The sequence below is a fragment of the Lepus europaeus genome, chromosome 14 (assembly GCF_033115175.1).
Source record: "Lepus europaeus isolate LE1 chromosome 14, mLepTim1.pri, whole genome shotgun sequence".
NCBI lineage: Eukaryota > Metazoa > Chordata > Mammalia > Lagomorpha > Leporidae > Lepus > Lepus europaeus.
The window spans coordinates 52026454-52047321 of NC_084840.1; the positions used below are offsets into that span (position 1 = coordinate 52026454).

The 20868-nt window shown below is 39.1% G+C and overlaps 1 protein-coding gene across 1 annotated transcript in view; it reads right to left on the reverse strand.

Annotated features, from left to right (window-relative positions):
- PCNX2 (pecanex 2) overlaps nt 1-20868 on the reverse strand; it is a 338333-nt gene that overhangs the window by 299744 nt on the left and 17721 nt on the right. Inside the window, exons 2-4 of the mRNA XM_062210622.1 lie at nt 3611-3816; nt 2905-3025; nt 1323-1359 (exon numbers count right to left, since the gene is read on the reverse strand). Of these exons, the coding sequence (XP_062066606.1) occupies nt 1323-1359; nt 2905-3025; nt 3611-3816 (364 nt within the window). The remainder of the gene's footprint in view (nt 1-1322; nt 1360-2904; nt 3026-3610; nt 3817-20868) is intronic.

The following is a 20868-nucleotide window of genomic DNA, read 5'->3' on the forward strand; positions in this document are numbered from 1 at the left end:
CAGAGAGAAAGGTCTTCCTTTTGCCATTGGTTCACCCTCCAATGGCCGCCGCGATAGCGCGCTGCGGCCGGCGCACTGCGCTGATCCGATGGCAGGAGCCAGGTGCTTCTCCTGGTCTCCCATGGGGTGCAGGGCCCAAGCACTTGGGCCATCCTCCACCGCACTCCCTGGCCACAGCAGAGAGCTGGCCTGGAAGAGGGGCAACCGGGACAGGATCGGTGCCCCGACCGGGGCTAGAACCCAGTGTGCCGGCGCCGCAAGGCAGAGGATTAGCCTAGTGAGCCGTGGTGCCGGCCTCCACTTCTGATACAGCTCCCTGCTAAAGTGCCTGAGAAAGCAGCTGAAGATGGCTCCTGTGCTTGGGTCCCTGCATCCATGTGGGAGACCCAGAGAAGCTCCTAGCTCCTGGCTTCTGGCTTCGGATCACACCAGCTCCAGCTGTTGCAGCCATTTGGAGAGTGAACCAGTGCATGAGAGATCTGTCTGTCTGTCTGTCTGTCTCTCTTTCTCTCTCTTCTTTCTGTAGCCCTGCCTTTCAAATAAATAAATAAATCTTTAAAAAGGACTTTAATTTGGAAACAGTTTCCCACGTTCTTAAAAGAAATGAAGATATGCAGAATGCTCTATAATTTTCTTTGTCATTTTCTTTTTTTTAAAAGATTTATTTTATTTATTTGAAATACAGAGTTACAGAGAGAGAGGTAAAGACAGAGAGAGAGGTCTTCCATTCGCTTGTTCACTCCCCAGATGGCCGCATCGGCTGGAGCTGCACCAATCCAGAGCCAGGAGCCAGGAGCTTCTTCCATGTCTCCCTTGCGGGTGCAGGGGCCCAAGGACTTGGGCCATCTTCTACTGCTATCCCAGGCTATAGCAGAGAGCTGGATTGGAAGAGGAGCAGCCGGGACTAGAACCGGCGCCCATATGGGATGCCGGCACTTCAGGCCAGGGCGTTAACTTGCTGCACCACAGCGCTGGCCCCTTCCCTGTCATTTTCTAATGTAAATACTTAACTAAATTTCTCATTGACAGACATATTTTTAGTTCACAATGATAAATTTATCACATGTCCACTATTATGAGCTATATGGAAATGAGACACAGACTTAGAAAATGACAGTGAAACATCACCAATAAAATATCACAATTTGAATGTAGACCTGATTTACAAATTCTGATGGAAAACAATTCAAATTAAAAGTTAAAGAAATGAAGTTAAAATATAACTGTACAGTCTTAGAGTAGTCCTTACTGGCATTCAGTTCTATCCAAGTATTTTTTATTTCACTGAGGATATTGCTGTGATAAAATATTAAATATTCTACCTTTGAGATCTTCAACTGTTTCCTGCGCCGGCAACTCCTAAACAAATGAAAAAGTGAAAATCAATGCATGAGTCAGCTCACTGCACATTTCCAGGCAGCCAGCAGCCACTGTTTTCCTAAATGGCACGTGGTGAAAAAAACAATACAGTATCCACTTTCCTTACACTTCTATAAAATGGGGAGCAAAAACAAATACCAATAAATAAATACAAAAGGATGAAAAATAGAAGTCATTTTATTAAGTGACATAAGCTAGGCAAAGAAAGACAAGTACCACATGATCTCATTTATCTGAGTAATCAAAAAATTGATCTCATAGAGGTTGAGAGTAAACTAGTGGTTACCAGAAGGCAGGGAAGGGTCAGAGGGAGGGAGTGTTAGGGAAAGGCTGGATTTGTGGGGACTCAGTTGTCATTAGAAGAAAAAAGTTTTGGTGTTCTGTTGCATAATAGGGTGATTATAGATTTTTAAAAATGCACTATATGTATATATATATATATATATATATATATATTTTAAAAAAAACTACAAGAAAAGATTTGGAATGTTTTCACCCAAAGAGAAGAGAAATATTTGAGGAGATAATTATGTTCATCCTGAATTGAACATTGCATAATGTAAATATGCACTGAGACACCACATAGTACCCCATATATATGTACAATAAAAGATTTTAGGGCCAGCACCATGGCGTAGTGAACTAAGCCTCCACCTGTAGCACCAGCATCCCATATGGAGACCTGTTCTAGTCCTGGCTGCTCCTTCCAATCCAGTACTCTGTTAATGGCCTGGGAAAAGTAGTGGAAGATGGCCCAAGTGATTGGGTCCCTGCACCTGCATGGGAGACCCAAAAGAAGCTCCTAGCTCCCGGTTCCTGACTTCAGATTGGCTCAGCTGCAGCAATTGCAGCCATTTGGGGAGTGAACCAGCAGATAGAAGACCTTTCTCTTTGTCTCTCCCTCTTTCTGTCTGTAACTCTACCTCTCAGATAAATAAATAAATCTTTTTTTTTTTTTAAAAAAAAGATTTATGTACAAACTATAAAGAAAGAAAACTGTACTGCAGCCAAGGCGAGAGAGGGTGTGTGCTAATTAAGAAAGTAAAAGGAGAAGGATTAAGGCATGACTTACACAATAATAAATAGAGCCCAATACAGCGAATCTAGAAAAAAGGTGATCTATTGACTTTCCAAGAAACCAGTGTGATTTAGTGTGAAAAGCAGTGGACAGATGCAGTTAACTCTAGGTGGAAAGCATCAGGAATAATAACAAATTAAGTGAATGACAGGAGAAGAAAGTGAAGGTCTGCATATTGGTTCCCTGGCCAGGTGGCTGTCCCCATAGGAGGACAGCAGCAGAGGAGGCCAATGGGTATGCTCTGAACACATGACTGGGTGTTTATCTTATGGTCACAAGTGCACCCCTCAGGCCATTTCCATATCCTGAGATTGATCTTCCACAAGTAAAGGACCAATATTTACAGTACATGAACTACAATCACAGCTACTGTCTGATCCCTCTCTAAGAAGGGATCAACACTAGAGCAACAGGAAGAGAGTAAAACCAGAAACAAGAGCACTAACCAAAGGCCCAGAAGAGTGATGAGAATTCAAGCTCTGCCCTCTGGAACTGCAGTGGAGGGGAGGCGTAGGGAAGGTTCGAGTGGCCTCTTCCTTTCTATCATTGTGAATTTGCCTGTTATTGCTAAGCCAGCAGGATAAACACAAGAGCAGTGATATTGTTAAACAAAACTGATTCTTTAGGTAATAGTCCAAAAACTACTTCCCCCTAAAGTCTATTTTGTCATACGCTTTATATACATCTCTTCTTTATAAAAGAGGGTAATAAACATTACTTTTAAATTATTGGACATATTTTCTTAAAGGATTATAGGATAGGAAATAGTTTAAGAATTGTGACATGCTTACTATTCTAAATATTTCAATTCTATGCACGTATATCAATAAACACACATGCTTTTCATTAAAATAATCTAATATGCTCTAAGTCACTTAAAAAACAGGATACAAATACTGAAGTAAAAATTTTTGCAGTGTTAAGTCTAAGGCAAATTAATTGAGATCATGGTTTAAAACAATGTTGATGGTTAAATTGTGTTGATTATGAATATCAATTTTATTATTAAGCATATGCTTAAATATAAAGAGAGCATACATATATATGTGTGTCTATACTGGTATATTTTCATAAGTAATAAATGAGAAAGACTATTTTAATCAAAATCAAAACATTTAAATTATGAACTAACACGTTAATTGGAAAGGTTACCTTGGAATTTTGTGGTTAGTCATGTGTTCACTGTTGGCATCTTTGTCTTTACTTGACTTTTCTTTCTTTCTGGAGGGTCTTTTCTGAATTACTTCTCCTTTATCAAACATGAGGTGTAGGCGATAACTGACCAGCTTGATTATTGTGAAGAACAGAGTCACTGACATGCAGTAAAAAAATACAATGATGGCATTTGGAGGAAAAGCCTAGAGAAGAGAAAAAGAGACTCACTTGCTCACAGGATTTTCTTTTTGTTTTAAATCTAGAAGCATTTTTGAGCATAAACTGTGTAAGATTTCAAATTTTATTAGTTTTGTAAGTTATCCTGATTAGAATACCCAAGGAAGGGTAGGAGCATGGGCAGGAGAGAGGGTAGGGTGAAAATTATCCCTATGTAGCTAAATCTGTATATATGATATACATGAAAGTTGTTTCTCTTAACTTAAAAAAATTTTTTTAAATACCTGAAGAGAAAGATCTGATGTCTTTATTTTCTTGTTTTTTACATTGTTTTTGTTTCTCATCTGTACTAATTGCACTGATGACCAATATTTGATTTGCAGGTAGAAAGTCCACAGAATAAGATCGGTGAGAGGGAAACTTTCAATTTTCTATTAGCTGTTTTACATAGCTTCATCTGATTTCCCTATCCAGTCTTAAAGGCAAAGGAAAGAATTTTCAGGATGTTGTTTCCTTCAATAACACACAAAATGCCTTGTGAAGAATAGAGGGAAGAAGGAAGGAGAAAAGTTGGGGTAACCTCTTCTTTCCCACTCTGCTGGATTGACACCAGTGGACATTGGGCTTCCCCTGGGTGGTGATACATAAAAGAAGCCCTGAAAGGGTCCTTGTTCCTAAAGGAGGTGCATTATTTCAAGCAATGATAAAGGATCTCAACATAGATATTATGGTGAAGCTCAGCTCAATTCTGTCCAGTCCCTTCAAGAAACAAAAGCAATCATTAAGATCCATGTAATTGTCCCACTCTACAGCATCCCTCACATATCTTCCTAATTCTCTCCAATGACCAAGGACCACCACAGATACTCTGGATCTTCCAAAATGAAATTATTATCCCTTGGGATGGAAATAGGGATAAGAATATCCTCAGGTGCTCTCAAGGGCAGCTTCAATAGCCAGTGAGACTTTTACCCCCAAATCTCCCTGAAGGATCTTGGGAATGCAGCATCAGCCCAGCCTGGACTGAAGCCTAGAGAACAAGGAGACCTGCAGACAACACAGCACAGCCCATGTCTGCCCCTAAGCAACTCCTGCATACTTTGCCAGGTTCCCAGATGATGGCCCACCATGCAGATAAGACCATCTCTAAAAAACACTAGCCACAGGGCTGGCACTGTGGTAAACCGGGTGAAGCTGCTGCCTGCGGTGCTGGCATTACATATGGGCACCAGTTTGAGCCCTGGCTGCTCCACTTCTGATCTAGCTCTCTCCTGTGGCCTGGGAAAGCAGTGGAAGATGGTCCAGGTCCTTGGGCCCCTATGCCCACGTGGTAGACCCAGAAGAAGCTCCTGGCTTCTGGCTTCGGATCAGTGCAGCTCCAGCCATTGCGGCCATCTGGGGAGTGAGCCAGCAGATGAAAGACCTCGCTCTCTCTCTGCCTCTGCCTCTTTTTAAAAGATATATTTAATAACTAAATATTTAATAAATGTTTATTGTTTAATAAATATTATTAATATTTATTATATTATTGTTTATTAATAATATTTATTAATATTAATACTTATTGTGTGAATAATACTTATTATTAAGTAAATAGTCTTTAATGCTACTTAATAAATAAATAAATATATCTTTAAAAAAAAAAGACCAGCTAGAAATAAAAGAAAGAGTAAAATACCCCCAACAGGTTAAAGGCAAAGTGAAGAATTTCCAAAATCACACATTTGCTCTTACTTCATGGGGAAACAGTCCACCAATAATATAAATTAATGAATAAATGAAAGAAAGAATGATTAAATAAGATAGATAGTTAGGTAATAGATAAGGCGAGGTTCCCCTACTAGCAGAGGGTAAGTTTCAAATTTACATATGCAACTGCTGATATGAAACTGTAAAGAATTTAAAGCATTATGTAGAAAAGTTGTTTGCTGAGTGAGAGAGAGAGAGGAGAGCAAAAAGAGAGAAACACATACAACAAATAACCCAACACATTTTCTTGACTATTCCAAGTTTAAAAAGTATAGGCTAAACCCAGAGTTACTTTGAAGAAACTGGTATTAGAAGGAAAAAAGCCTCTCAGATGTCTATGAGAATATGAGATAAGAGTATTTTTACCTACAAATTATATTCAGAATTTGCTTGAATTTTAGTATCACTAGGGTTTCATAGAACTCTGGCCAATAGGAGTAGCAGAGAGACAGAGAGTTTCCTAAGTATTCCCTCTGCCCCTCTACAGTTCCCTGTATCTCTTGCAGTCAGGCTTAGGGCCGTGTGGCCACTTTTAGTTGACAGACTATTAGTGAGCAAAAGTACAATTATGAGCTACATGCCTCCTCTATCCCCCCTTTCCCCATTTTACTTAATGGTCTCAGAGATCAAGTTTCCCAGAAAATACAACTCTAAGACCATAACGTTTCCTTCAGCCTGGGTACCTGAGGGACTCTATGGAACACACCCAACAGACCCGAAATGGACTCATAACTGGAGTTAAAAATAAATCTTTGATTTATGAAACCGCAGAGATCTTGGATTTTGCCTACTATGAAAACTATCATTGGTTAATATAATTAATACAGGTGATTTCATCTCCGTATGAAAGCTTCCATTCAAATTAGATCTGAGATAAACTGAAAAAATCCTAAGGCATTGAGAAGAATATGTTAAGGAAACAGGGTGAGAATGCTAGGGAAAAAGTGAGAGAGAGAAAAAAGATTATATATGGCTCTTGGGAAAATTCACTTGGGAAACAACTGACTTGTCACAATAAGGAAATATAGTACTTTTTTCTTATCCACATAAATACAGACTACAGCATAAGCCTTGTAATTTTAAAGTTAAGAGACGTCAAGCAGTTAGGATTTGAAGTTAACACAAGCAATAATGTTTGGTTGCAACCCAGATATGAAGAGTGTGCTGCATATGCGCACATTCCTCCCCAAATTCTCTGATCTCACAATTTCTTAATAAATAAACAAATTAAATAAACAAATACCTTTCCCTTCAGCAGACCATAAAAAATAAATCTACCATCTTCCCAGATACTGCTTTTTATGACACGCAGTCCTGCTTAGCCCAGGCTCCTGCAATTCTACATTCCCACAGACATCATTGAAAGTCATTTTCAAGGCAACTGTCCTGCAGGTATCATGCTCAGTCAACAAAACACCTCCAGCTTCTAGGATTTGCTCTCCCAGCAGGTATGCATGAGAGGACAAGAGTAGGCTCTAGGGAAGAACATGAAATGGATGAATAGTTATGAATTTGTTTTTAACATATATCAGAATTTTCCTCAACATAAAGTTTATCACATTTTGAATAGACATTTCCTTGTTCTAAATTCCTTATTTCCATGAATGTTTCCTTTTAGCATATTCTGATTAACACCACAAGGCAAAATTTTTCAAAATAGTATTCTTGGCCAAAGAAAACACATCACTGTTAGAAGGAAACGAATTCCTCTCTACTCCTGTAATGCCCTGTAGAGGGGATTACTCCTCAACATGGCTGGCCTCTCTGTGCCTCTGACCCACACTGCCATTAGCAGCTTCTGACTGGTAAATTTGGAGAACAGGAACTGGGTGTGTCTTCCTTCCACCTCCTCTTTTGTTCTCTCAGGAGCTGGCTGGGTAAGGAAGAGGCATGGATCCCCAATGCTGCAAGGCTTCCTGTGTCAGGCTTCAACTCAGGGAGGGCCAAAGATTTTTACAGCTTTGTGACAGTCAGAAAATCTACTTGCCTGTGAGTATAAGTTACAATCCCAAAACCAGCCTCACAAGTAATACAGAACTCCATCTGCTTGACTCTTCTGCTTCCCTCAAGTGGCTCAGGAAAGGTGGATGCCATTTACTGGGTCATCAAATCTACACATAAAGTTCATGAACTTGACTGGAAGGAGAGCCTCTCTAAGCTTTGTTGGACACTTTGTGCTCTTAGTCTAGGCTTAAATTCATTGAGGTAGCTCATGTTCAACCTCATAAACTTTGTTTCCTGGCCCAAAGCAAAAATTAGAAGTAGACACAATAGTGCAACGAGACATGATAAATGAGGGCTTAAATCACGAGGGAAATAAAAAAAAAAAAAGAAACAAAGGAAGAAAAAAAAGAAAACCACATCTATAAAACAGCAAGTGCACTTCTATGATCACTTTCTGAGACACAAAAACACCTGAAGACAGTACCACAAAAGAGTAATAAGATGTCTAGAATTACAAAGAAAATGCTCCATGACATTCAATATACTGTTAGAGAAGGCAGGGAAATTTAAAGCCACCCCTTCAATGAGGCTAAAATAAATTGAGTTTTCTTGCTTAAAGGCTAAACTTTGAGTCATTTGGAAGATGTTTTTACTCAAAATATGTAGCTTAATAAATAAAGCATTAACCTGCAGAGTGTGACATTCATATTCATATTGTTGACATTTATATACCTCTCTGAACACACTAAGGTTTTTCTGTTTGGTCTGGGTATTCATGACGCGCAGGGCTGACAAGGGCTTTGGAACCCACTATTTCATTTTTCAGGAAGCCTGATGAGTTTTACCAATGTTAGGAAACCACAGATTGATCTAAAAAGATGGAATTCGGCATGAGCAACTTGAATTGTGTCATCTGCTGCACAGATCAGAGAGATTCTATTTTGCTGATCTATTTTGTCAACTTAAGAGAGATCACATTTGTCTGTCTAGTTATCTACTCCCCATTTACTCATTCATTCCTGTAACAGATAATTGTTTAGTGTCTTGTCTGTGTCATTTAAGTAGGACTTTTGGGTCCTCGTGAAGTAAACTTTAATGTCTTGGTGGGAAGGCAGTGTTGGGAATAGGTATGTATGCCCAAAATCAGACCACATGATAGAAGCTATCATTTGTATGCATTTATGTATGTGGAGGAATTTATGAGTTTTCAAATCCAAAATAACAGTTCAGTACACATTTCATAAATTTATGTTATGAAAAAATATTAAACAAATATAGTATTTTTCTGAGAAATCTGTAACTTATCTTTTGAGAACTGGAAAGAATCCAGCAGAATTTGGGATTTCAGGAATATATGCCAAGAATCTCTGGTGGCAGACATGTGCAAAGAACGTGTATGAACCTGCCTCGAGGTTATAAACAGGAAGGATTCAGAAAAACACCCCTTAGAATTAAGCCAGTCTTGCAAATACATATTTTAAAAAATCAGAGGGACAGAATCAAGAAATCTGAGTCAAAATCCAGCCCTATTTGCACTTCTATCTTGCAAAAATGGATGAATAAAAAAGGTACAATACATCACTTCATCTTAGGCCTGCTACTTGGTTTTCCTTGGGTCTGCAGCTTTTGTTTCTTATTATATCTGCTCTAATTTCTTTGTGCTCCTGGGCCTCTTTTTGGTGAGCAGTTTTGATGAGGGAAATGCTGGATAATGAGGTGGCAAGAGGATGCCTGTACTATCAAGACAGGGAAAGATAAGATGGAGCATTAGAATTCATTGACCAGCAAGGTCATTAAAATGAGTACCTTTGTAGATCTACCTGCTTAAAAATTACTTTAAAAACAGGAACATGCAATTATTCAAACCTGTCTCTTCTCTTCTCATAAACAGTATTGAGTGGATAATTTAGTCAATGAACGTTTAATACAGTCAAGAAATTTGGACTCATGCTTTTTTTTCCCCTGAAACTCATTATTTAAGGTATAGAAACTTCATGCATTTCATAAACGCAATGTTTGTAGCATAGTGATTCTTCCCCCTGTACCCACCTTCCTGCCTGCAGTCTCACCCATTTTCGTCCTCCCTCTCCTATTCCCATTACTATTTTTTACTGAGATCTATTTTCAATTAACTTTATACACATAAAATTAACTCTATATTAAATTGAGTTCAATGAATAATATGAAAAAAAAAAAAAACAAAAAAAAAAAACTTGTCCTTCAACAGTCCAGAAAAGGGCTATTCAAAGTCATCACATTTCAAACTGTCAATTTCACTTCTATAGTTTACTTTTTAGGTGCTCTGTTGGTTATCACAGATCAGGGAGAACACATGGTATCTGTCCTTTTGGGACTGGCTTATTTCACTAAGTATAATGCTTCCCAGTTTCACCCATTTTGTTGCAAAAGACAGGATTTCATTATTTTTACATTTGTGTAGTATTCCATGGTGTACATATCTTATAATTTCTTTATCCAGTTTTCAGTTGACAGACATTTGGGTTGATTCCATATCTTCAATATTGTTCATTGAGCTGCAATAAACATGGGGGTACAGATAACTCTTTCATAAGCTGATTTCATTTCCCTTGGTTTAAATTCCTGGAGTAGAATGGCTGGGTCATGTTGTAGGTCTATATAGAGATTTCTGAGGTATCTCTACACAGTCTTCCATAAGGCCTGTACCAGTTTATACTCCCACCAACAGTGGATTAGGGTACCTCTTTCCCCACGTCCTCACCAGCATTCGGTGTTTGTTGATTTCTGTATGAAAGCCATTCTAACTGGGGTGAGGTTTTGATTCGCATTTCCCTGATGGCTAGTGATACTGAGCATTTTTTCATGTGTCTGCTTACCATTTTGATTCCCTCTTTTGAAAAATACCAGTTTAAGTCCTTTGCCTATTTCTTAACTGGTTTGTTTGTTTTGTTGTTATTGAATTTCTTGGGCTCTTTATATACTCTGGTTATTAATCCTTTATCAGTTGCACAGTTTGCAAATAATTTCTTCCATTCTGTCAGTTGCCATATCACTTTGCTGAGGGTTTCTTTTGCAGTGCAGAAGCCTCTATATTTGATAATATCCCATTTCTTAATTTTGGCTTTCATTGCCTGTGTCTCTGGGGTCTTTTCCAACAACTCTTTGTCTATGCCAAAGTCTTTCAGTGTTTCCCGAGTATTCCCTAACAATTTGAAGGTGTTGTGTCATAGATTTAGATCTTTAAATAATTTTAAGTGGATTTTTTGTAAGGTGTAAGGTAGGGGTCTTGCTTCATACTTCTGCACATGGAAATTGGTTTCCCAGCACCGTTTGTTAAAGAAACTTTCCTTGATCCAGGGATTGATATTAACTCGCTCATCAAAAAATAAGTTGGTTGTAGATGCATGGGTTTTCTGGAGTTTTTATTCTGTTCCATTGGTCTATCCATCTGTTTTTGTACCAGTACCAGGCTATTTTGATTATAACTTCCCTGTAATATGTCTTGAAATCTGATATTGTGATGCCTCTGGCTTTGTTTTTGTTGTATGAGATTGCTTTAGCTTTTTGGGGTATCCTGTGATTTCATATGAATTTCAGCACTGTTTTCTCTATATCTGAGAAAAATATTCTTAGTATTTTGAATGATATTACATTGAATTTGTAAATTGCTTTCCATAGGACATTTTGATGATATTGATTCTTCCAATCCATGAATATGGAAGATTTTAACATTTTTTGTGTCTTCTTCTATTTCTTCCTTTTTTAAAAAAATATTTATTTATTTATTTGAAAGGCACAATTACAGAGAGCAGAGACAGAGGCAGAGGCAGAGAGAGAGGTCTTTGATCCACTGGTTCACTCCCCCACCAGACAGCCACAACAGCCGGAGCTGCACCAATCCTAAGCCAGGAGCTTTCTCTTGGTCTCCCACGTGGGTGCAGGGGCCCCAGGATTTGGGCCATCTTCCACTGCTTTCCCAAGCAGCTGGGACTTAAATTGGAGCTCACAAGGAATACTGCCACTTCAGGCAGCAGCTGTACCTGCTACGCAACAGCACCAGCCCCTACTTCTTTCTTTAATGTTTTGTAATTCTCATTGTAGAGATCTTCGACATCCTTGGTTAAATTTATTTCAAGGTATTTTTATTTCTGTAACTATTGTGAAAGGGAATGGTTTAAAAAGTTCTTTCTCAGCCGGCGCCGTGGCTCAATAGGCTAATCCTCTGCCTGCGGCGCCAGCACACCGGGTTCTAGTCCCGGTCGGGGCGCCGGATTCTGTCCTGGTTGCCCCTCTTCCAGGCCAGCTCTCTGCTGTGGCCCGGGAGTGCAGTGGAGGATGGTCCAAGAGCTTGGGCCCTGTACCCCATGGGAGACCAGGAGAAGCACCTGGCTCCTGCCTTCGGATCAGTGCAGTGCGCTGGCCACGGTGGCCATTGGAGGGTGAACCAATGGCAAAAGGAAGACCTTTCTCTCTGTCTCTACCTCTCTCACTGTCCACTCTGCCTGTCAATAAAAGAAAAAAAAAGTTCTTTCTCAGCTGTGATTGTCTATGTATAAAAAGCTATTGATTTGGTGTGTTCATTTTATATCCTTCCACTTTACCAAACTCTTTTATGAGTTCCAATAGTCTCTTATTAGGGTCTTTTGGATCCCCTTATATAGAATCACATCATCTGCAAATTGGGATAGTTTGACATCTTCCTTCCCAATTTGTATCCCTTTAATTTCTTTTTCTTGCCTGATGGCTCTGGCTAAAACTTCCAGGACTATATTGAATAGCAATGGTGAGAGTGGGCATCCTTGTCTGTTTCTGGATCTTTCTGGGAATGCTTCCAACTTTTCCCCATTCAATAGGACACTTGTCGTGGGTTTGTCATAAATTGACTTGATTTTGTTTAGGAATGTTCCTTCTGTACCCAATTTGTTTAGAGTTTTCATCACGAAAGGGCATTGTATTTTATCCAATTCTTTCTCTATATCTATTGAAATAACCATATGTTTTTTTTTCTTCATTTGTCAATGTGATGTATCACATTGATTGATTTGTAAATGTTGAACAAATCCTGCATCCCAGGGATAAATTTCAGTTATTCCAGGTGAATGACCTTTTTATGTGTTGTTGGATTTGATTGGCCAGAATTTTGTTAAGGATTTTTGCATCTATGTTCATCAGGGAAATTGGTCTGCAGTTCCCTTTCTCTGTTGTGTCTTTTTCAGGTTTAGGAATTTGGGTGATGCTGTCTTCATAGAAAGAGTTTGGGAGGATTCCTCTCTTTCAATTGATTCGAATAGCTTGAGAAGAGTTAGAGTTAGTTCTTCATTAAATGTCTTGTTGAATTCAGCAGTGAAGCCATCCAGCCCTGGATTCTTCTTTCTTGAGAGGGTCTTTATTACTGATTCAATTTCCATCTTGTTATTGGTCTGTTTAAGCTTTCTGTATCTTCTTGGCTCAATCTAGGTAGGCTGTACGTGTCCAGGAATCTAACAATGTCTTCTAGGTTTCCTTGTTTGTTGACATACAGCCCTTTGTAGTAATTTCTGATGATTCTTTTTATTTCTATGGTGTCAGTTGTTAATATTTCCTTTTTCATCTCTACATTATTGATTTGGGTCTCTCTCTCTCTCTCTCTCTTTTTTTTTTTTTTGATTAGTTGGGCAAATGGTGTCTCAATTTTGTTTATTTTTTTCAATAAGCTTTGATTTTTTTCATTTCAATGAGCTTTTATTTTTATTTCAATTTTGTTTATTTCTTCTCTAATTTTAATTATTTCTCTTCTCCTACTACTTATGGGTTTGGTGTGCTGTTATTTTTCTAGGTCCTTGAGATGCATTGATAGCTTATTTATTTGGTGCCTTTCCAATCTCTGGATGTAGGCACCAACTGCTATAAGCTTTCCTCTTAACACTGCTTATGCTGTATCCCATAAGTTTTGATATGTTGTATTGTCATCTTCATTCATTTCCAGAAATCTCCTGATTTCTCTTTTTGATTTCTTCTATGACTGACTGTTCATATTCAGGAGCAAGTTGTTCAGTCTCCATGTGTTTATATATGTTCTAGAGATTCCTGAGTTGCTACTTTGCAGCTTCATTCCATTGTGGTCAGGGAAGATGCATACTATGATTTTGATTTTTTTGAACTTGCTGAGATTTGCTTTATGGCCTAGCATATGGTCAATACTACAGAAAGTTTCGAGCACTGATGAGATAAATGTGCATTCTGCAACTGTAGGAAGAAAAGTTCCATAGATATCTGTCAGGTCCATTTGGTCTATAGTGTCGATTAACTCTGTTGTTTCCTTGCTAATTTTCTGTCTGGTTGATCTGTCCATTGCTGAAAATGGAGTATTGAAGACCCCCATTACTAATGAAAAATTGGAGTCTATTTCTACCTTTAGATGTATTAAAATTTATTTTAAATAACCAGGTGCCCTGTTTTGGGTGCATATAAATTTATTAGAGTCATGTCTTCCTGTTGTATTAATCCGTTAATCATTACATGGTGCCCTTTCTTATCTCTTTTAACAGTTTTTGTGTTAAAGTCTATTTTGTCTGATATTAGGATGGTTATACCAGCTCTTTTTTGGTTTCTGTTAGCACCGAATATCTTTCCCATCGTTTCACCTTCAGTCTGTGAATCTTGGTTGGTGAGATGTGTTTTGTCTAGGCAGTAAACAGATGGGTCTTGCTTTTAATCTGTTCTCCTAGTCTGTATCTTTTAACTGGAGAGTTGAGGCCATTTAAATTCAAGGTGACTACTGATAAGTAATGACTTTGCCCTGCCATTTTTCCATAAATATTCCTATTGATTACTTTTCAGGAGATTTTCCATCTTAACCTTCTTTCATAGTGGTGATCATGTTTCTGTGTGTGGCACATCCTTAAGCATCTTTTGTAAGGCTGGATTAGTGATGACAAATTCTTTAGATTTCTATTGTTATAAAAAGTCTTTATTTCACCTTCCTTCATAAACGAGAGCTTTGCAGGGTACAATATTCTGGGTTGACAGTTTCCTTTTTCTCTTAAGATTTTGAACATATCTCGCCATTCTCTCCAAACCTATAATGTTTCTGATATGAAGTCAGTTGTGTGTCTAATTGGAGATCCTTTGAAAGTAATATGGTATTTCTCTTGTGCACATTTTAGAATCTTTTTCTTTACTATGACGAGTTTGACTACAATGTGTCATGGTGAAGATCTTTTCTGTTCATGTCTACCAGGAGTTCTATATGCCTCTTGCACTTGGGCATCCCTTTCTTTCTCCAAATTAGGGAAGTTTTCTGTAATTATTTCACTTCTAATCCATTCTCTTTCCATGCCTTCAGGAACTCCTAAAACCCATATGTTGGGTTGTTTGATATTATCCAACATTATTTTTAGCTTCCTAATTTCTAAATCTCCAACATAAATCTCCAATATTGTTTTTAGCTTCCTAATATCTTCTTTTATTGATCTGACTGTAAAATTCCCAGAGATTTGTCTTTTAACTTGGATATTCTTTTTCTGCTTTACCAAGTCTGTTGTTAAGGCTTTTCACCACATTTTTTATTTGATCTATTGAATTCATCATTTCTGATATTTCATTTTGATTTCTCTTTAGGATCTCAATCTCATGGGAGAAATTTTCCTTTATGTTATGTATAGATTTTTTTAGTTTATGAATTTGCTTCTGATTACTTTTAAGTCATCCTATGATCAATTTTTTGAGTTCCATTTCTGGCATTTCTTCAGTCTCTTCATCTTCACATTCTAGTATTAAAGTGTTGTGTTCTACTGGGGGCGTCATGTTGTCTTCCTTATTCTTGTTTCTTGAATTTCTGTGCTTATTTTTAAACATTTGTGGAAATACTAGTCTCCCCCCACCCCCCATGATGGTTTTTATCTTTGGACTATGCCTCTGAAGCTTAGTAAAGTGTCTGTTCTTTCAGTGAATACCCAGAGGTGTGTGCTGGGTGTGGTCAGGGAGCTCTGTTCAGTGTTTCAGTTTGAGGGGAGTGTCCAAGGTGACACCCACAAATTGGGTGTGTAAAATCTCTCTCTTTTTTTTAATCAGAGGTAAGGTTTGATTAGCTCTGTTGGTGTATTCTCATATTCACCTCATCTCCTCCAAGGAGACCAATGCCAGGGCACTAGCCCCAGTGGGTACAATATTTATCCACACTGCCACAAGAACCACACAAAGGATCAGTGCAGTCCTCAATGTGAGCACAGATCCACAGCAATGACTGTCACCAGGGAAACAGGGAGCCCTGAGCACATGCAGCCACCCATAGTAACTGCCCAAAGACCCAGCCACACCCTGTACCCTCCCACACAGCCAGTGTTTTCACAGTCCCAGCACACAAGGCTCCCACAGTCAGAGTACCCAGCTCCCTGTCAAGTCTCCCAGCCAGACTCAGGTGTCTCTTCTCAGCTGGTTTCTGGGCCCATAGATAACAAGCTGGCACAGTTGTTATGTGTGTCCAAAATGATACCCACCCCACTTCGGCTAGTTATAGGACACTGGTACCAGGTGGTCAGGAAGAGAAAAAAACGTGTCCCCTTTTTTTTCCCCTCTATTTGACAGGTACACTGTGGCTCTAAGTCAGACTCACACCAGGCTCTTACTGCAGCTTTATCACCAGTGGTTTGGGCTGCTGCAGTCTGAACTCTCCTCATTCTCCAAAGCTGGTGCTGAGGCTTTTGGCTGCTGGGGTCCTGAGTTGTACACATCCACACCCTCCATGAAGAACCACAGTGTCCCTCTAATTTGCATGGAGTTTCCTCTGCAGCTTTCTCCCTAACTCTTCCCTGAGAGTGCACTCTCTCCACTTCTATTTTAACTATCTAGACTAGAGCAGTAAGTTTCCTCCCTATTCTGCCACCTTGGAATCCTCCATGATTTAACAGACTCATGTTTATTTTAAATGGTCATTGTAAGAATTAACATTTTGTTTACATTTTAATATATATTGAGATAAACAGAACAAATCAATCAATAAGCTTATTAAAGACAAAGTAATGTCAACCTTGAGGCAAAGACAAGCTCAACCATAAATCTGTACTGATGTTGAGATTGGAAAACCATGTCATGTGTTTCCTAATAGAAATAAATGTATTATTTATAATTAAAAATAAGAATTAAATAATTTGAAGGTTTGGGGCTAATATTGTGGCATAGAGGGTAAAGTCACTGCCTGTGATACTGGCATCCCATTTGGGTACCTTTCGTGTCCTGGATGTTCCATTTCTGATCCAGCTCTCTGTTAATGGCCTGGAAAAGCAGTGGAAGGTGGCCAAAGTGTTGGCCCCTGCCACCCACATGGGAGACCTGGATAAAGCTCCTGACTCTTGGTCTGGTCCAGCCCTGGCCATTCAGCCAGTTAGGGAGTGAACCAGCAGATGAAAGAATCTCTCTGTGTCTCTCCCTCTCTCTCTGACTTTCAAATAAATAAGTCAATCTTAAAAAAAAATAATTTGAAGGTTAACAAAATATAAGCTACATCTGAGCAAGGCTATATTTTACATGTAATATAAGACATATATTATATATATAGTATATAAATCAAAACAATTTATTTTTCACTTCCAGATTTGGTAAACCCACTTACTTACTACTGGAACATCTGAGTGAGTTCATTGCCACCAAGTGCCTTGTTAAGTGTCCTATCTACCAAGGACTGTCCAGTAGGTTTCTGCTCCTTCCCTTCAGTATTTTTGTTTTTTAAATTTTTTATGTATTTATTATTTATTTCAAAGTCAGAGAGACTAGAGGGAGAGACAGACAAACACAGACAGACAAAGATCTTCCATCTGCTAGTTCACTCTCTGAATGCTCACAATAGTTGGAGCTGGGCCAGGCCAAAGCCAGAAGCCCAGACCACAATCCAAGTCTCCTAAGGGTACGGAGGGAACCAAGTATTTGAGCCATCACTGCTGCTTTCTGGGTATATAGTAGAGGAATTTGGAATCAGAAGCAGAGCCTGGACTCAATCCCAGGCATTCTGAGATGGGATGAATGTGTCCCAGGCAGTATCTGAACCACTGTGTGTTCCTCAGTTGAATAAAAATAATATTCACATTTGGGGCACAGCATCTTCTCATTGTGTAAGATGTTTAGAATCTCAGTCCTCCACTATTTTGACATTTAATTTAAGTGCTTTTTTGATAAAAATGTACTGAGAGAAGTCCAAAAATGTTCCAAACAAAAACTTGCCAATGGTCATGGAGGTTATCATTCCCAATGTGCATCCATTGTGCTGACTTAAATACAATAAACACAGGTAGAAGGCATGCTGCTGCAGCAGAGGTCACGACATTCATGGACCTCGCCCATTAGTATTACATAATGGTCACTTTCTTCTTTAGCTCAGGGTTTCTCAATTTGGCTCTACTGGCATCATAGGTTGGATAGTTTGTTGTTGGAAGCTGTCCTGTGCACTACAAGAGGTTCAATAGTATCCCTTACCTCTAACACCAGGTGCCACAGCCATCTCTCCAGCTGTGACAACCAAAAATATCTCCAGACATTGACAAATGTCCCCAGAGAGTGGTTCAGAATCAATACACCCCATTTGCAATTGAAAACAAAGGCTTAGCTGACCAATGTATAAAAGTCATTACTTTGATCCAAGCCTACACATGATCATTAAAAAAAAAGTCCCTATATCTACAATTTCAAATTCATGAAAGAGATATAGAAGAGCAGACAATTTCAAAGTAAATTAATGAAGGTGTTATAATTCAATTAAATGGAAGTGTGCCCAATTTGGTTTGTGGGACGGAGGTAGTGGGCCAAGGAAAACATTCCAGAGAAGTGACATAATGTAAAAACTATGAAAGACACAAGAAAAGCCACATGGATGGAAGAGAATCTGCAAAGCACAGGACCTCCTAGGAAGAGCAAATACATATTTTGGAATAATAGACTTGGGATATTTGAAGTAGGAAGCTAATGGTAAGACACAAAGATTTTATATACTAAGATTAGGAGTCTGATCTTCAAGTTGAAGAGCACAGAAGGCTGCATAAGCGTGGAAGCAAACTGTCGGTGCTTAGATTTTATAAGCTCATCATTATATATGGACAGATGGAGAGAGAAGTGGGGCCAGCAACAAGAAGACAAGGGAGGGGCAGCCTACTTCATAGAATTGTGACAATGTTTAAGGAAAGCATACATGTGAATGCTCATTATGCAACATAATCTGTGATTATTCTCTAAAATTGCTTCAAAAAACAAAACACTGACTGGAACATCAGCTTCACATACCAGGATATTTGGGTTTGAGTCCAGGCTTGGTTCAAAATTCCAGTTAATAATACTCTGGGAGGTAGCAGGTGATGGTTCAAGTGCTTGGGTCCCTGGCACCCACATGGGAGATCTGAATTGAGTTTCCAGTCCCCACTGTTCTGGGCATTAGAAGACTGAGCCATCAGATGAGAGCTCTGTGTCTCTGTTTCTGTCTCTCTTTCATTCACTGTCTCTCTTTCATTCACTTGCTTAAGCTCTCTATTTCTCTTTGTCTCTCTGCCTCTCAGGCAAATAAATAAAAATTATTTCTTAATCTATAAAAAAGCTTGGAGCTAGCTCTGTGACACAGTGGAATAAGCTGCAGCCTGCAACACTGGTATCCATCTCATATCGGAGCACTGGTTCAAGTACTGATTGCTCTGTTTCTGACCCAACTCCTTGCTAATGAACCTGGGAAGGCAGTGGAAGAAGGCCCAAATATCTGGGACCTTGCCACCCATGAGGGAGACCTGAATAGACTTCCAGCCTCCTGGTTTTAGCCTGGTCCAGTCCCAGCTGTTGTGGCCATTAGGGGAGTGAGTTAGCAAATGGAAGTTCACTTGCTTGCTCTCTTGCTTCTCTCTCTCTCTCTCTCTCTCTCCCCTTCCCCCCCTCTGTCACTCACTCTGTCTTTAAAATAAAATAAAATAAAATAAATCTTTTTTTAAAAAAAACCACTGCCTCTGGCCGGCACCGTGGCTCACTAGGCTAGTCCTCCGCCTGCGGCACCAGCACTCCAGGTTCTAGTCCCGGTTGGGGTGCCGGTTCTTTCCCGGTTGCTCCTCTTCCAGTCAAGCTCTCTGCTGTGGCCCGGGGAAGGCAGTGGAGGATGGTCCAGGTGCTTGGGCCCTGCACCTGCATGGGAGACCAGGAGGAGGCACCTGGCTCCTGGCTTTGGATCAGCACAGCATGCCGGCCCTAGCGGCCATTTGGGGGGTGAACCAATGGAAGAAAGACCTTTCTCTTTGTCTCCCTCTCTCACTGTCTAACTCTGCCTGCCCAAAAATAAAAAACAAAAAACAAACAAACAAAAAAAAACTACTGCCTCTGCTCTCTTATGCCAGTATTAGAAACTCAAAAACTGTTTCTAAAAGAAAGCTTTGATAGCTTTAGTTTTAATAGCACGACTGTTGAAATAGCTGAATAACCTTGCAAGGTGACTACTTGAAAGGAGCCAACATATGTAAGTTGTTGTATTTTTTTTTATCTTAGAAAGTAATTGTTTAAGCAAAATACTGTGGCAGCCCCCTAAAGATTTAAACATGGATTTACCATTTGAACGAGAAATTCTCAAAAGAAGTGAAAGCATGGTCTCAGAGATATTTATTTGCCTTATTCACAATAGCCAAGGGATAGAAACAACTCAAATGTCCATAAAAGATAAATGGATGGATAATATATGCTACATACATGCAATGGAAGATCACTCAGTTTTGAAAAGGAAGGAAATGCTGACACCTGCTACAATATGGATGAACCTTGAGGGCACTATGCTAAGTGAAATGGTGCAATTCAAAAAAGGAAAAACACTGCATGATTACATTATATGCAGCATTTAGAGTAGTCAAAATAATATATATAGAAAGTAGAACAGTGGTTTCCAGGGGCTGAAAAAGAGAGAGAAATGGGGAGCTATTGTTTAATGGGCACAGAACTTCAGTTCAGGAAAATGAAAATGTTCTGACAATGAATGGTGGTTTTGTTTGCACAACAGTGTGAATTTACTTAACTGTACACTTAAAAACAGTTAATACTGGGGGAGGGGCAGCACTGTAAAACAGAAGGTTTAAGCATTGCCTATACTAGTATCCCATATGAGTGCTGGTTCAAGACCTAACTGCTCCATTTCTGTTTAGCTCCCTGCTAGTGCACCTGGGAAAGCAGTAGAAGACAGTCCAAATGCTTGGGCCCCTGTATTTACATGGAAAACTCAGATGGAGTTTGTGTGTGTGTGTGTGTGTGTCTGTCTGTCTGTCTGTCTGTCTCCCTCTCTGTGTAACTCTACCTTTCAAATAAATAAAAATTTATTAAAATGTTAATATGGTAAATTTATGTATACATATTTCATCTCAATTCTTTAAAAAGTAATTTCTCTGATTATGGAGGATATAAAACCAGAAATAACAGTTCACCAGATT